The sequence below is a fragment of the Typopeltis vanoorti genome, chromosome 20, assembly GCF_054136105.1.
Source record: "Typopeltis vanoorti isolate ZY-2024b chromosome 20, IOZ_Tvanoo_1.0, whole genome shotgun sequence".
NCBI classification, from domain to species: domain Eukaryota; kingdom Metazoa; phylum Arthropoda; class Arachnida; order Uropygi; family Thelyphonidae; genus Typopeltis; species Typopeltis vanoorti.
This window is the reverse complement of record NC_143568.1, coordinates 90,795,999-90,814,135: the sequence shown is the minus strand read 5'-3', so window position 1 is coordinate 90,814,135 and position 18,137 is coordinate 90,795,999. Positions and strand designations below refer to the sequence as shown.

Genomic DNA, 18,137 nt, shown 5'->3' with positions numbered 1-18,137 from the left:
TGGTGTCACCACCTCTGAGTCTACCTCCCACTGACGAGACCTCAATAAAGGTTGCAACCAGTCTGAGTAGTGGTCCTTCCCTCAATGCCTAGCATTATACATGTCCACAAGGACATGTGCTTTGTATGGTGGGAGATACTGAGACAAGGAGTGATGAGAGCTTGGTCCACCTTTGCTCCGAGTTGCCAACAGTTGCACCACCTTGCTACAGTCCTGAAGATATTTTCAGGAGCAAACTTCGTTTGCTCACACTTGGATAAAGGATTAAACTAAAGTCTTTTGTTTCTTTTAATTGGATCCTAAATTCTAATTAATTAAAAGAAATTATATTCTACTCGACTTTTGTTGGTGTACTTGAACTTATTCTTTGGGATTGGCAAACCATGCTCTGGATAACTCCTTCACATAAGATCAGATGGAGGAAAACATGTATATTACATATAAGTCATTATAGGTCTGAGAGACTATTTTTAGAATCAGCATCAGCTATGAAGCACTCTCTCAATCTCAACAAGTATAGTTGCATTAATTTACCAAAGATGTGAGAGATTATCATTTTAAGACCTGATAGCTTGACTTCTCAAAATTAACTTTATGGTTATCTGACCTTAAGGACATTAGTGTTTTCAGTTACAATTTGAACTGTTTTTTACAATTACTTAGTTCAGTGTCGTGTGCCTGTCACAATTATAAGTGTGTTCTGATGAGCACAATTATATCTGTGCCATTAGTTTTCTACCCAACTACTCAGTATGTTGGGTAGAAAACTAATGAAATATTAGTGAGTTTAATAAATGCACTGTTTATACCGTGAAGCATTATTACGAATCTAATTTCATTGTTCACCAACTGTTTACAGTAAGAAAAAACAATATGCAGCTTATAAAAAGTATGATAAGGGAAAGCTGTATATCAAATTTGGTCAGCAAAACAAGATATTTTTAGCAAAGATAAATGGAGCCAGACCAAAATTTATTGGCATTCATGAGACCTGATAAACAAAAGAGGATATCTTTACAGGAACAGAATGAGATGGGTTCAATTTCAGGGAAGATAGACAAGATAAGAAGGATGGGCAAGTATTGCTAGTGATTCCAGAGGAATTAAATACAACCAGAATAAAAATCTCCAGAGGTGGTGGTAGTAGTATAACAGTATATGGCATTGTATTTCGTACCTATCACTTGAATACATTCAGGTTATTTTATCAGGCAAGCAATTATTTAAACATGCAATAGACTAATTCTCCCTTCACATTACCAACCTACATTATGAAGGTAGAGCTTTTAAAAAACTCAAACTATATTTTATTTTTTAAGTTCCTCCCACCCACGAAAGGTTATTTGAAAATCTATAGTGCCTTTTGTACTTTTGTTGGACTAAGGATTTTTTTGCCCTATTTTTATTAATTATATATTTTTTTATCTTAAATTTATTTTTCACATAATCCAGAAATCCTATTCTAGAGACCAAACATGGAACTTTTTCAAGCCACTTTAGGCCTCCAATAAGTGAGGTGGAGGTCACACTAGGCAATGAAATTTATCTCCCAACTGTGTTTGCAGTGAGAACCAGAATGAGTGGAATAAAGTACGTTTCCAAAAGTTCATTATTTGAACTTTTTTCATTGGTAGTTATTTTATATTTTATGCCAGATTCATGCACTTTTTTCCAAATACAAACAGCAGAAATATGATGTTTTGATACATACAACTAAATTTCAGAAGCTTTCCATTTCTGAACCATATCAATAATATCCAGTGAAATTTTATTTTGCTATTTTTTGTTTTATTGATGGTATTCTTTAAAGTACGATTTTATTAATTCATAATGTAACTCCACAACTGTATCTGCTTCTCCAGATGAATGGCCAGTTTGGACAGCTGAGTGAAGTTCTGAATTTGACAACAATAAACCTGTAGAAAATAAGGGGATAAACATCCTTTGTTGTTTTATAGCCAGTAAGCGAAACTAAAGATCGATAACTACGATCTATAAGTTTCATGCTGAAAAACTATCGGCGAAGGCAATTCGAAGTAAAGGTGGAGCAAAAACCTTCGCCGATAGTTTTTCGGCATGAAACTTATAGATCGTAGTTATCGATCTTTAGTTTCGCTTACTGGCTATAAAACAACAAAGGATGTTTAGCCCCTTATTTTCTATATTAAGGTGCCAGAAAACTAGCCATTTGGCTTTTTATCTTAACTAAAACAATAAACTGTGTTCAAATTTTGTTAGGTAATAACAGATAATTGCCAAAAACAGCTATTTTTAGCAATCATCTGTACCTAAAGACAGTTTTAGGTACTAGTTGATTATCATGCTCAATGTGAAGCCAAAAATGGGGAACCAATTTTTCAGAATTTGAAAGGACATGATTTAAAGCAGTTCATAGCCAAATTGAGTATTTCTATTAAAAATTACCAGTGCATCTTTAAAACTCAACGTACTAAAATTCATACTAGATCCTATTGTAAGCACAGGAGGAATGTTTGTAGATTTTTTCTAGTATTTAAAAGGAAATAACATAAAATATTTTAACAGTCAAATTGTTATCATTCTTAGTTATTCTCCAATGCAATTAGTCTTATTAACTCATACATACCCATGAAGTGTGGAACAAGAGCATAGTCTACTTTGAAATGGTCCTCTACTTCATACTGTTGATATTTATGTGCCATTGATAACCTAAGTGCATCATAATGTCCAAACATTACATCATGAAGCCACTGAACATTAACAACTGGTATTCTCCATTCTCGAGCTTTTTGCACCTTTATTCCATCTATCCTAAATAGAAAATTATAAAACTATGCTGAAAAAAAAATAGGGTTATCTGATGAATAAGTAATTTGAAAAATAAGGTATCTGAATTAGTACTGGTGAGGATCCGACATCAAATAACATGAAATAAAACAAAAGTTAACAGAACAGCTGTGTATTTCATAATTTTATTTGTCTCATGTTCTTTGGGATGATACAAGCTCAATTTAATAATTTTAATCAAATGCCTGTCTTTCAGGTTACAATATTCTATAACTAAATTTAATGTGCCATATATCAGGTGACCACAAGAAGTTCATGTGATGTTTTAGGATAAAATCAAAATGCGCATAAAAAAATAAACAAAACACTTGATTTCAGAATCCCAGTTTGTAGAAATAAAAATATTCAAATCTCTATTTCCAGTGCTCCTCAGTTTATTATCATCAGCACCAAACCTTCAACAGAGTCAAGCTTATCATAAGAGGTCTTCCTCAGCAAGCAACATATCAATTATACTGAACCTTCAATTCATTCAACACTCTATGGCAATGCATTCCACTCACCACTTTCTCTAAAAAAAAAAAATCTACTCCTCACATCATCTTTTTCATCATATCACCTCTGTTTCCACCTAACTGCTGAACTCTGCATTTACATCTCCTCACCTTTTCCCAATAACCCACAGTTTGGAATTCTGATATTGCCTTAGTCACTCTCATCTCCATACCTTCTTCAGTTTCCACATCGTAATGGAGAAATTGTGTGATAAAATTTGTGCACTTCTTGAATAATGCCTTACACAGTAGCACAAGGATAAAGAGCATACTGACAAGTAGAGACTAGTATCTCTACTTGTCAGTATGCGCCTTATCTTGGAAGCAATGGATTGTGTAACCTTTGCAACCCTCGAAATGTGCTCCTTGAACAATCCAGGAACCTGTTTTGCTGAAGCAAGGACCAAAGCAGTGTATGTACATCACCAGATTCCCCTGTCAAGATGCCCAGAGATTGCACTGCACAAGAAATACAATAGCAGAATCTTGTATTCTGGTGATGACAGTCTGGGGAATAGAAAAGTAAAAAGACTTAGAGGGGGGAAAAAAAATATTATACTTATACAATCAGAGTTTAGGTTGAAAGTTGGGAGTGAACAGATGACATCAATGGCAGAAATGAAGATATTTCAAAGAAACTTAATATTGTTAGCATTTGAGAATTTGTGAGCGAAATCATTTAAAGTGGTATGATTCCTTAAACAGGATATAACAGGAAATGTCAGCAAAGCAAGTGTTTGATGATAGGGAAAAAAAGATCCCATAGAAGACCATGTTCTATGTGAGTCGATGCATTTATAGAAGTTTGAATTGTGAGATTGGGCAATACTGGAGATATGACAAATGCATATTAATTTGGAAGGGAAAACTAATGTTAGGAGTAACAATGCTAACTTAATTATGTAAGACCATCATTGTATCTTGTACATCCTTTGTGTATACATATCAGGTAATGATGATGAGCACCATTAATAAATAAAAAAAAAAAGTTCAATTTCCAGAAATAAAAATAAAATTTTAAGCTTTCTTTTAATTTATGAAAGAACTTTAAAATAGGAAATCATTTAATATTTTTCTAGCTCCATGTATATGAATATATATAAGTTAATTGCTATTGCTGAATATGACTGGTCTTAAAAATGTCCCTGCTTAAGTTACCATAAAATTTCAGACATATATCAGGATCTTATGATAGTACTATATGAAAAGTTACATCATCACTAACTTCTTATCAACAATTTTCTTCCGGATTAGCCTGTTACCTGTAAACATTCCAATATTATCAGATCTTATATTTCTGTCTTCTAAGGCACTTTTTACTGTCAATCCACCTAAATCTTGGTCTTCCTCTGGATCTTTTTCATGCCAACCTGGCAGAGAACACTTGCTTTGCTAATCTTTCCTCTCCCGTTCTGTTTAAGTGACCATACCACCTGAGATTATCTCTGCTAACACATTCCTAACAATGTCAAATTCTTTCTTAATATCCAATTTTTTAAATGATATTGCCATTGATGCCATCTGTTCACTCCCCTAATCTTTCTCAGGACTCTCATATCTGTGGTCTCCAGTCTTCGATCAAGAGATTTATTTCTAACTCAGCTCTCATATCCATAAGGTTAAAATTGGTTTGAACACAGTCTTGTATACAGCTAGTTTAGTATTTTCACTAATCTCTCGCTCTCTTATTTCATATGAAATTATTCAGTTTCTGCCTATTTTCATTGTCTATGTCTTTTTAATGCTGATTTTCATACCTAATTTATTATAGCATTTATTCAATTTGGTCTGGGAATCCTACAGACTTATCTGCATAAAGTAAACAGCTGAGACTAACATCTCCATTTTGCATATCAGGTTTAATACCACTTCCCTTCATAATGTGATCCATGTAGATATGAATAACAGTGGAGATAATGTACACTCTTGTCGCACACCTGACAACATCAAACCATCTTCCTGTACCCCCCCTTCAATTCTAACTGCTGATTTACAACTCAATAGAGACTATGTATTGGTTGATATAATGCCCCATTAACAGTATAACTGGAGAGTTTTAAACAGCTTTCCTCTTGGCATCTTGTCATATGCATTTTCCAGATCTATAAAACTTAAATAGTGTTCCTTTATTACTTAAATAAAGAGCCAATAGGCTTCACTTCGGCGATGTAACATTATTTAAATTAAGGGGATATTAAATCCCACATTATTTCAAAGTCGAATTAGAAACTCAAAGATCAGAATCAAAGAGTTTCATGCCGAATACAGTAAACTATAAAAGTTTCAGCGGATTGTAGCGTAAGCTAAAGCACATAGTTCAACACTAGGGCAACTCGTGGCAAAGGTGGGTAAAGTTTTGATCACTATTCTTAGTGTTTCGCATAATGTAAAACACATCTGCTAGGAGATGTATGATGTTATACATTATGGTGGAAGGTCACTACCCAGACCGGTTTCGACCTTTATTGAGGTCTCATCAGTGATTCGGTAGACCTAGATAATTCTGAGGTTATAGCAAAAAGAACTTATATACAGTCATCCCTCGACTTATATCCAGGTTCCATTCCATCGGGCAGGACGTAAGTCAAATCGGATGCAAGTCGATACATTGAATCAACAGAGTTATAGGGGTTAGGGGGACTTAACAGTAATAAGTATACTGTCATTTTAATTTTTAAACCTTATTATAAAACTTTGCTGTGTGTTACTGCCATGATAAAACAGGAGAACAATCATCCAAATCTTCCTCCACAATCACATCTTCATTACCTTCCCTGTATGAATGATCAAGCTGTGGTTCTTCTGGTGTAACCTTTGTTTTTTTTTATGAAAATGTCCAATGTGCTTTGCTTATTCCTCTCCTTTTCATCATAAATTTGTTCATAGCAAGCAAATGCATCATGTACTTTCGTTTCTATTATTAAGTAGCGTTCAACATTGGGGTCCATGTCTTCAGCCATTTTGAGGACATCACTAACTGCAAAGAACATTTCTACAAGACCATTCACTGCAAATTGTTTAACTACCTCTTCCTGTTTCTCTTTTCCCTCTTCCTTTTCTCATTTTATCTCTTCTGCAACAGTTGTTCCTCCAGTTTGACCAATTCTTCGTTGGTCAACTCTTCAGGGGAACTTTCTATGAGTTGAATTATGTCGTCATCATTCATTCCGGGATTCAGATTGCTTGCTAGGCCCACTATTACAAACTTCAAAAATTATACACAAACCTTTCTAATGTCTTTTACCATATGCCACTCATACATTGAGAGATCACTTCGTCCCAAGCCACAGCAATATTTTTAATAGCATGATAAATATTGAATGTTTTCCAGAATTGCATGAGAGTCTGGTCATTTTCTTCAGTAGCAGAAATGGCTTGTGAAAAAGTTCTCCATAGATAATAAGCCAGAAACACTGCAAGCCTCCCTGATCCATTGATTGGATCAATGAAGCAGTGTTTGGAGGAAGAAACATGACCTTGAAGTTGGTGAGGATCATCACTATAAGACGTATAGGACAGATGATCTGGAGCATTATCTAGAATAAAATTTTAAATTTTACAATTTCTTTCACACAATAGCTTTTTATTTCACTCGCATAACAGTTAATAAAGGCATCCTCAATTTTTGAGTCATCCACAACTTCTTATTGCTCTAAAAATGAATTGGGAGTATGCATCCTGATGTTTTTGAAGATTGGTGGATTCTCACTGTGCCATATTACAAATAGTTTTAGTTTATATCCAGCCATTACCCATAACAGAATCGTAACACAGGCATTAAGAGCTTTGAAACTATTGGTTATAGATTTTAGTTTTTTGTAGCTGAATGTCTGCTCGGTCATTTTTTTTCCGAAACAATGACGTCTCATCCATATTAAATATTTGCTGTGACAAATAATTCTCCTCAGTAATAATTTTATCCAATTTTTCCACAAACTCCTTGGCAGCCTTCTCAGTACTTGCAGATTCCCATACATTTTCACATTATGCAGCACAAAATGCTGCTTGAATCTCATGAACCAACCGGAAGAAGTGTTGAATTCGTAGTCATAATCGAGTTCTGCTTTCTCTTTCAACATGTTGAAGAGACTTAATGCCTTAGCAGTTCTGGTCACAGTGCTAAGGGGTATGCTCTTTTGGTTCAGTTCCTCTATCCATGATGCAAGTAGCTTTCCATATTACCGATAGAACCTTGTCGTTGCTTCGTCACTATTGTCGATTTAATGGAAGCAGATCCTTTTACAGCCTCTACGATTTTATCCTTATTTTTCAATGTGGTCGTCACTGTAGAATGAGACCATCTGAAGTCATGTGCGATCACATTGCCGGGCTTACCAGCTTCATGTTGCTTTATAACTTGCAACTCCGTTTCAAGATCAATTGCTCGCATCTTTTTCTGCAATTCTTCACTAGGTGTTTTAATTATGCATGTAGGGGCCATATTGCACAAAACATCGTGAAATAACTAATGATAAATACACAAATAACCCATTTCTCAAACACAAAATTAACATAGGAACTGTTGAAGACACGTGCTGACTGCCGAGGGAGGTTGCCGCTGAAAGAGCTGTTGCAACTATGCATTCTTTACCTTACGCTAGCTTGCGTCTTGTTCGAAAGTATAGTTGAAAATGTTATTTATTCCCTTATGGCTTCACGGACGTATCTTCGAAAGGACGTAAGTCGAGGGATGAATGTACTTTGCTATACGAGATGTCAAAAAGGTGCACCCATAAATTACTTAAGTAAAGAGCCAATTGGCTTCACTTCGGAGATGTACCATTATTTAAAGTAAGGGGATATTAAATCCCACATTATTTCAAAGCTGAATATAGTAAACTATAAAAGTTTTGGCAGATTGCAGCGTAAGCTAAAGCACATAGTTCAACCTCCTATGTTACTCGTAGCAAAGGTGGGTAAAGTTCTGATCACTATTCTTAGTATTTCCCATATGTATGATGTTATACATTATGGTGGAAGGTCACTACCCTGACCAGTTTCGACCTTTATTGAGGTCTCATCAATGAGTAGGTAGATCTATATAATACTGAGGTTATAGCGAAAAGAACTTATATACTTTGCTATACGAGTTGTTAAAAAGGTGCACCCATAAATTACTTAAATAAAGAGCCAATAGGCTTCACTTCACTTCAGCGATGTAACATTATTTAAATTAAGGGGATACTAAATCCTACCCAAAAGTGCACCCATAGATTACTTAATAATGTTACATTGCCAAAGTGAAGCATATGGGCTCTTTATTTAAGTAATTTATGGGTGCACATTTTTGAAAACTCATATAGCAAAGTACATAAGTTCTTTTCGCTATAACCTCAGTATTATCTAGATCTACCTACTCACTGATGAGACCTCAATAAAGGTCGAATTGAAACCGGTCAGGGTAGTGACCTTCCACCATAATGTATAACATCATACATCTCCTAGATGTGTTTTACATTATGGGAAATACTAAGAATAGTGATCAGAACTTTACCCACCTTTGCTACGAGTTGCCCTAGTGTTGAACTATGTGCTTTAGCATACGCTACAATCTACTGAATCTTTTATAGTTTACTATATTTGGCATGAAACTTTGATTCCGATCTTTGAGTTTCTTATTCGGCTTTGAAATAATGTGGGATTTAATATCCCCTTAATTTAAATAGTGTTCCTTTATATTCCCATGATTTCTGCACTATTTGGAGGAGGAATTCCAAAGATTAGCATACGAGAGTATGAAAAATGGGTGATGTATATCAGTAAAACATTGATTGCTTCAGGTATTTTGTCAGCAATCTCTCAATGATTTTTTTTTTCTTTTGTGTTGTAGAGGATTACATCATACTATGCAACTAGCTATTCCATTTAACTAACAAAATGCCAGTAAAATGCTTTTAAGAGGTTTTTCACAGCATTTGTATTGGACTACAGGTAGGTAAGTACCAATATTCAACTGTTTAATCATTCTACATTGCAATCCACTCTACATAATATGAAAGTGGCTATCTATTTGACTGAATAAAATGGTGGAAAAAGGAAAAAAAAAAAAAAAAAATAGAGCATACTAGTTAATTTGCCCAAATGAACATTTGCGCTGTGCAAGTGTAGTAACTGTTAGTTTTAAACCAATACTTATTTCAAAACAATAATCTGTGTTTGCTCATTTATTTTACTTCACAATATTGACCACAGACCTCATTATTTTAGACATAATATGTTAGGATTTAGGGACATGAGATAGTGGCACTTGTTCAGAGCCTTGATTCAGTAATAGCATGAGTTCGCTATCAGCAATGTCTGTCAATGAAGAGTGGGAACTGGCTGCCTGGAAGCTAGTTAAGGCCATAAAAGCTCTGCCTTTAAAAATAAAAAGCATTAGAAGATTAATTGTTTTTTTTTTAATTTTTTTTTTTTTTACAAATGCCTGGAGAATAATATTACAAAAAAAATAAGTTAGGAATAGAAATCAGAAGCAATCAAAAGGAGATGCAATCAGTGCAATGCACACAAAACATCTCCTCATCTAGTAACTAAAAATCTCTCAGAAATTGCTAATTTACATCCATTAAGGTATACTGAACAAGATTTCTGGTGATCACTGTACAATAAAATGTTTATGAGCCACATTTTGCAATTCTTATGAAGTATACTGCTATTAAATAATGATAAAATGATACCTTGGTAACATGATACAGTACCATTTCCCAAGATGTTTGGGAAATGGCACAAGCATGTGCTAAAGTAGCACCATCGTGTGTCAGATATGTAAATTTCTTTATCACAATACTAATGCTCTTAGCTACATCACAAATTTCATTTAAAAAACAAACAAAACAAAGTTATAATGCCCACAGGAAAACAAAATTATCTGCAAAAGCGATGTCTGTACTCCTGTTTGAAATAATATAATATGGAAAAAATTCATTTTTCATGTTTTGTTTTAAAAAAATTATGAAATTCTGAGAATTTTTTTTTTTAAAAAAGCTTAATTTAAAAAACAATCAAATTTCATATTTTCAAGAATGCAAAAACTGCAATACAGGGAAATGATTTGAATATGTAGGTGCAACAAGCATTTAAGTAACAGCTGCCGTGGTACCTGCAACACTGCTATGACCTCACAAGCAAAGTGCATATAATTAAGACCACAGACACATACACTTTAAATAAAACTTCTCCCACTTATCAGTCAATAAATCAAGGTGCAGTGTGCAATGTTTAATAAATACTAAGACAGTTGTAGGTAGAAAATGAATCAGAAGTTTGGACAGTGATGAGACTGGCAGGCTGTTTATATGAAGACAATCACAGCAGGTATAGTAGTGGTAAGAGTAAAATTTGATAGACCAAACTAATCTCTAAGCAAATACCATATGATGTACAACAAACAGCTCACTAAAAAAGAGAAAAGTTCATTTTATTGTAATTTTATGTGCTAAAAACAAATAATTCTTCAAATGCAACTAATAGTTTTCATTTGACATATGTGTAAATCTACAACATGGCAAAATTTACATCATCATCAAATTCCTGACATGTACCCTCAAGGGGGTGTACAGGATATGATAGTACTACCATGAAAAATTTACATCACTACTAACTTCCTATCTACAATTTTCCTCCAAATCAATCTGTTACCTTTCAAGACTACAACATTATCAGATCATATATTTCTATCTTCTAAGGCACTTTTTACTGTATCAATCCACCTATATCTTGGTATTCCTTTGGGTCTTTTTCCTGTCAACCTGGCAGAAACACTTGTTTTGCTAATCTTTCCTCTCTCATTCTGTTTAAATTCAGTTAAATGGCAAAATTTACTTAGCTTATTAATATTAACGACAATGGTTTCTTCCTCTTGCTTTTATTTATGAAAGTATGAGAAAAATGAAATTTAAAAACAATTGTAATATACAAACACATATTTAGAGTTAAGACCGAAATAGTTAATAATGATAATATAATGCAGTCGTGTCTAAAGTAAAAAAAAAAAAAAAAAAAAAGTATGAAGATCCAGAAAATAATAATAGAATTATTATTATTCCCATTTATTCAAGAATATATTCATTCCATTTGAGTGATTTTTGCAACTGTTCCTGGTAAAAAATAAAATAAAATTAAATTAAAATAAAAATAAAAATAATGCTTTCAAGAGTGGAGAGGTACATTTAGAAAACAGATGGAGAAAAATGAAGATGACCGAAAAGTCCAAAATCTGTAAAATTAAATTCAATATAAAAAATTATTTCAAAAATTATACTGATATTAATTCTATGGATTGAAAATGGAAAATTGGCAAACTTTATTTCCAAACCAAAACTTGCTTTCTGGTTTGGAAATAAAGAGTCAACAGAATAGTATTACATTTAACATCAAAAGAATAAATGAAACAAAAAATATTTCAGACCAGTCTTCATCCCTTTAAACTTATTGAAATATAGTAAGTGGAGGTTTCTGTGGTTTAGAAGTTCATAAGGAATATTCCGGTAATTGGACCACATTTTTTTTTTTATTATTATTATTAAAGCTAAAAGCACAATAAAGAAATAAAACCCGACAAGTTTCGTAAGTCGTTTGACTTACATCTTCAGGGGTAAAAGGTAACTGAAAGTTAAAACAACAAAAAAGAGAAATTAATAGTTCATACTATACAGTTGTATAGTTCGCCCACCGATTAGAGATGTCAGAAAGAGGAGAATCCATTCCGATAATAGGGTAATCAGTCCGTATTGTGGGATGAGTTTGTTTATTATTACAGGTCGGAAAATTAACTTCTCTTTTATGATTATTGTAGTTAACTATGTTGCTTGTATAACAGTTGGAAAATTTTACCTACAAAGCACGTGTTTTCGCGTGTTGGCAACCAATTCGTACGTCCTCCATTTCTTTCTCCCCTTCAGCACGAATCGACTATTCTTGGCAAGACGCCAAGCAGAGACCTACATACGGTGGGCGAACTATAGCAGTCTGACTGTTTATCAAATTAAAAAATCAGAATGCAGATTCAAAGCAGTGCTCAGTTTAAACAATGACGACTACAACTGCATAGTATGAACTATTAATTTCTCTTTTTTGTTTTTTAACTTTCAGTTACCTTTTACCCCTGAAGATGCAAGTCAAACGACTTACAAAACTTGTCGAGTTTTTATATCTTTATTGTGCTTTTAGCTTAATAATAATAACAAAAAAAATGTGGTCCAATTACCGGAATATGCCTTATTGAAATATAGTTTAAACTGGAACATTTCTAATAAAGGGATGAAAATTAAAATCACTTTTTAACATAAAAAGTGAAAAGTTGCAATTATCAATTTGTTCTTGAGTAACCTTACATGCACAAAACAAATGAATCATAACTGATGTTGGGGATGTTGTGTCACTGGCAGCAAAACATAGAACTAGGCAGCTCTGTTGTTATTTGGTTACACGAGGTACTCAGTTAACTGAGATTTGGTTATATGGAGTTTACTGTATTTTGGTTAATTAACAAATAAGAGGTTAATATTTTTCTGATTGATGGAGAGCAGCTCTCAACAATCCTCTAAAGCAGGGGGTTCCCAACCCTATGCCCGCGGGCACCATGGCGCCTGTCGACCAATTTGTGTGTGTCCACCGCTGTTCAACTGTGAGCTGTATAGTTTGAAATAATCACGCAACAATTCATGGCATGCTATATGACGCATGCGTTAATGACACATGATGAGTATTAAATGCATACAATGTAAAGTAGACGCGCATTCGAAGTTGTTCATTCCAGTTTAAGAACTGAAATATCATCATATTCTCCTAATTATGAAGCACTGGCCAATGAAATGTAATGCCAAAGATCACACTAACTTACATATATATATTTAAATTTTTATATAATGTAAACTTTTAAGTAATAAAACATTTGATTGTAATGTAAACTTTGTATGTATTCATTTAACAAAAGAATTCAAAAAATTTGCTTGAAAAATAGATGGTGCCCGTTGCCCTACTGTATTTTGAATGTGCTCTAGGAAACAAAAAGGTTGGGAACCCCTGCTCTAAAAAATAGCATAATCTCAATCAAGCATATTACTGTTTATATATTCTAAGATGCACATGTGTATGCAAGCAGAGAGAGAGGAAAGCAATTTACCTTTTACATATCAGTACTGTATTATGCTGTGTCATATATCCAGTATACTTTGCACCGGTAGTAACTACCATCTGTTTTAACCATATTCTTTCTTCCCCTTCAAAATTTGTGACGGTAATTATCTGTTGACATAAGAAAAGCATCCAATTAAGAAATTATATAAAAATCAGCTGTTAATTAGAAGAAATAATATGGTACAGTATATGTCACAATTCAGAGGAAAGCATGAAAAAAATACCTTAAAAAAAATCTTTTAAACATTATCAGCTTTGTTGACACTATGGCATGGAGGCTTGTAAATGAATTTAGGTGGAAGATCACTTTCATTCTGTGCTTAATATGGAATAAACCATCCCACACAAAAGCTAGAAATAATTAAAACTCTGAGGAGTAGCACATATAACATTTCTATATTCATACAGATTATAAATAAATTTACAAAAAAGGAAAATAAATGTGAGAATCATGACAGTTTCTTCACTCCCTATTCTAGGAAATGAATTAACTGTTGTAACACATTTTCTATGAAAACCAGCAATAAAAAGACAAAAAATGGAAAATAAACATCACGTATATTTCAGTGAACCTATAGAGAAAGGTTACAGATTTAAGCACAATTTTAGTGATGATTATAAATTAAAAGAACTGTGTGACAAGGAGCCAGTTTAAAACGTTAAGTGAAAAACTAACAAGCTAGATAAAACAGAGATTGCCAAGACTAGATTTAAAACACCTTATGACAAATAATCAAGAAATCACAAATATAATAAGGATCACTAAATTTTGTTTTTCTTGAAAATGCATATAATAAAGCAAAAAGGAAAACATGTTAAAAATAAACAGTAAATGGGACCTTATACAGAGTGATATATATATATATATATATCTTATACATAAGTTGAAAATCAGAAATTAAAAGGGAATATATAGAAAGATGGCCAGTTTTTAATGCAGGGCTATACAACGACTCTAATGTTATTTATAATCTATACGGATTACATCATTAAGCAAGGTGGTATTCAACCTGACATTCAAATAGAAGATATTAAACTTAGTTCTTTATGCAGATAATATTATCCTTCTTAAATAAATCTGCTATACCTTCAAGGGTCTTCATTCAAATGAAATATTTGCTGTGACAAATTTTATGAAAACCAACATTTACCATCCTTTCTTTTAGTATTAATATGTAGTTCACATTTATGGCAACTTTGACATGTATACATGTCAAAGCTGGCTGGGTGATTTAAAAGACAAATAAAATACGTAGGCGGGAAACACCTGAATCAATAGCAAAGATATTTCAGATTTAGGCACAGTTTTAGTAAAGACGGTAAATTAAAAGGCCTGTGTGGCCAGAAGCCAGTTAAATAAAGAATTTAAAAAAAAAAAAAAAAAAAATCGGTTTGTACAAATTGCTGATTTCATAAGGTGGTGTTCAAACCAATTTTAATGCAGATTTGAAAGCTTGGTTACAAATAAAACAAAGATAGAGTACCAATATAAATCTAAGTGAACAAATATCATTAATTAATTAGTGTAAAAATAATCATAATTTACAATTATGAATCTTTTACAATCGTTTCTCTATTCTAATATATTATTAGTTTTGGTTTCGTAACATGTATATCGGCACTTGCAATGTGTCTGTTATTGATATTATTGTCAAAATGAAATGTAAAGCATTTGAAATTTCGATGTAATTACTAGATTCTGATAATTATGTTACTTTCAATCCTTTTTATTATAATTTAAAATAAAGTGTTGCGTTTTGAAAAGACATTCCTGTTATGCTAATGGAGACAATGTGTCAGCCATTATACTTAATTTGTCGCTTGCCATTTACATGGGGGTGCACATGCTTGCTGAGGAGATTGAGAGGCGACTGACAGCTGACAGAGAGTAATGAGGAAAAAAACAAGAAGAGAGAACTAATGGAAATTTGGGAAGGGCAACCAGAAAATTTCGTTCTTAGGAAGTTTTTAAGTTTTACGTGACAGTCAGGAGAATATTAATAGAAGATTCCAAAAATTGTAGAACTGTGAGTCTAAACTGGAGGAGTTGAGACTGTCAACAAGTATTTAGTAAATTAAAGAAGATATTGCAATCCAACATTCTAATTGAATGTTTGAGGAAACACTGAATGGAAAATTTCATCTTCTTTCTTAAGGATACCAGATTACGATGGAAAAAGCAATTGGTGAAATTTGAAACTGTTAAGTGGCTTAACATGAAGATCTCAACTTAGATCTGTTGTTTATGAAGTAGTGTTAAAACTTCTTTCTCTGGCACAAAATTTAGTAAATTGTGTATCAAATAGAACTGCAAGAGGTAACAATATTTATACTTCAGTGAGACAGGAGGAATAATATTGTATGCTACATAAGGGAGATAAAAAAGAATCCCATGGAAAAGAAGAAGAAAATTTTATATTTGCAGAAATGGTCTAACAAAGAAACTGACTGTGATGAACATTTTTTTTGTTGTTGTGAAAACAAGGTGTTTAGTCTGACAGACATGATTAAGTATAACAATCCAATAATAGAATCTGTCAGAGAATGAAAGAATGATTTTAATATTTTTTGATAAGAAAAATCTCTAAAATGTAGACTTATTTTAGAAGGTCTTGGATCCAATTATTTTGTGTTATTTAATTTTATTTAAGGTGTATGTATTGTTTTAGTTTCATAAAATGTATATTTTTTTTATTTTGATCTTGAGTCGGTGATTTTCAGGATTCTAAAAGAAATAGTTAAAAGTCATTGCACCAATTGGAATTGAACTGTTGTGTAATTAATAAAACACTGTGAGTAAAAATCTCTTTATAGAGCTGAAATAAAATACACAATATATAAACAATAGCCATATTAAAAATGAAAATATCACAAAAGAAATCATTATCATCAAATTCCTGAAATATACCACTGGGGGGGGGGGAGATAGAGGATCTTATGACAGTAATACATGAAAAGTTACATAATTACTAACTTCCTATCAACAAGCTTCTTCCAGATTGGCCTGTTACCTGTCAACATTCCAATATTATCACATCTTATTTTGTCTTCTAAGGCACTTTTTACTGTATCAATCCACCTACATCTTAGTCTTTCTCTAAGTCTTTTTCCTCCATCCTCACAATGAACACTTGTTTTATCTATTCTTTCCATTCCCATTCTGTTTAAGTGGTGGCCATACCACCTGAGATTAACTCTACTAACCCATTCCTGAATGCACAAAAGAATTTAACATTAATATTCAAGAATGTGTAGGCAAAGCTCATCTAAGATGATACAGTCACTTAAATGAAAATGTTCAAATTTATCTTCTGCTCAAATAACTGTTTATTTTGTTTGAGTCAAAATGGCAGGAAGAAGAAAAATGAGATATAGGGGTTTAATGGTAGTCTGAAGTTATTGGAGGTAGGGAAGTAAGAACCGAAACTCCTATACATCATAAATCCTAAATTCTCACTAACAACGCTCCTCATTATATCCAACTTCCACCACTCACTTCCTCATTTGCATTATGTCTTTTTTTATAGATATTTTCATGGGAACTGCTCCACAAAACTGGCCACCACCATTTCCTCTAATCATGTTAGGACATGGGCAGATGCTGGTCAAATTCCGTACAGTTCAAATCCAAAAGTAATGAATCAATTTCTCATTCCCTCTTTATACCAGCTACCACTGTTCTTTAGACAGAGCATTTCCATACCATTTTTCCCAATGAATACAATTCTCAGCTCTTAAAAAAAGCAACTGTTGTGTTACAGGTTTTGTGACCATTTTCTTGTGGGATTGAAATAAAAAAAAATAAACAGAATGGGAGAGAAAAGATGTTTGATGCAAGCACAGTAAGGGGAATAATCTAAAGGAAGAAAAATCTAGGCACTGAATATAGCACCTTAAAAACTGTAATGAAGATTGGACAATACTGCACACCTAATAAATAACAGATAACATTTAAAGGAAATTGTTAATAAGAGAGTAATAGTGAAAACTTAACTGTGTTGGTTTATTGTTGTGTAACAATAAACCAACACAGTTAAGTTTTCACTATTACTCTCTTACTAACAATTTTCTTGTAACTCCCTCTCCCAGAAATGATAAGACTATGTATCACTTTAAGATAATTCACACAGTTTGTGTTTGGAATAGTGTTTCCTTATTAATATCTCATATCTTTGTTTAAAGATCAACAAAAACAGATATCCTTGTTATATTCTCACACATTCTTTGCTTTTTTTCTTAAAGTAAAATACCTAGTCTATTTGGCATAAATCAGCTTGTTCTCCAATTTTAATCTAAATTTTATATCAGTAAAATTTAGATTAAAATTCCACTATAATTGTCACATTTAATTTTATTTTCCATGTTTTTAATTGGTTCAATGATACTGTTACTGGAAATTGGAACTTTGTGCTAGCCTTCTTCTAAATTACAATATAACAAATGTAAAACTTTGTAAATTCAATATTTAACATTTTAGATTGAATATCATCTACTCCAGCTACTTTATCTCATTTCAGGTTTCTAGCCTTTTCTACTTATCGTATTAAAGCATAGTCATAAATGCAGTTTTACTCTACCACTGTTTTACTGATGGCGTACATTTAAGAAGATTTTTTTTTTTTAAGTAATTAGTTCTAATATCTTAAATTCTCTGGAATTTCAAGAGAATTTTGAGATTTT

The 18,137-nt window shown here is 32.7% G+C and overlaps 1 protein-coding gene across 3 annotated transcripts in view; it reads right to left on the bottom strand.

Moving 5' to 3' along the window:
• The window catches only part of LOC150095640 (uncharacterized), a 205,250-nt gene that overhangs the window by 96,551 nt on the left and 90,562 nt on the right, over nucleotides 1-18,137 (bottom strand). For all 3 annotated transcript variants that reach the window (XR_016550027.1, XM_090409716.1, XM_090409715.1), the window contains exons 12-13: nucleotides 13,444-13,565; nucleotides 2,606-2,790 (exon numbers count right to left, since the gene is read on the bottom strand). Coding sequence is in view for 2 of the 3 variants with exons in the window: in XM_090409716.1 (XP_090265842.1) it covers nucleotides 2,606-2,790; nucleotides 13,444-13,565 (307 nt within the window). In the remaining variant the exon portion in view is untranslated. The remainder of the gene's footprint in view (nucleotides 1-2,605; nucleotides 2,791-13,443; nucleotides 13,566-18,137) is intronic.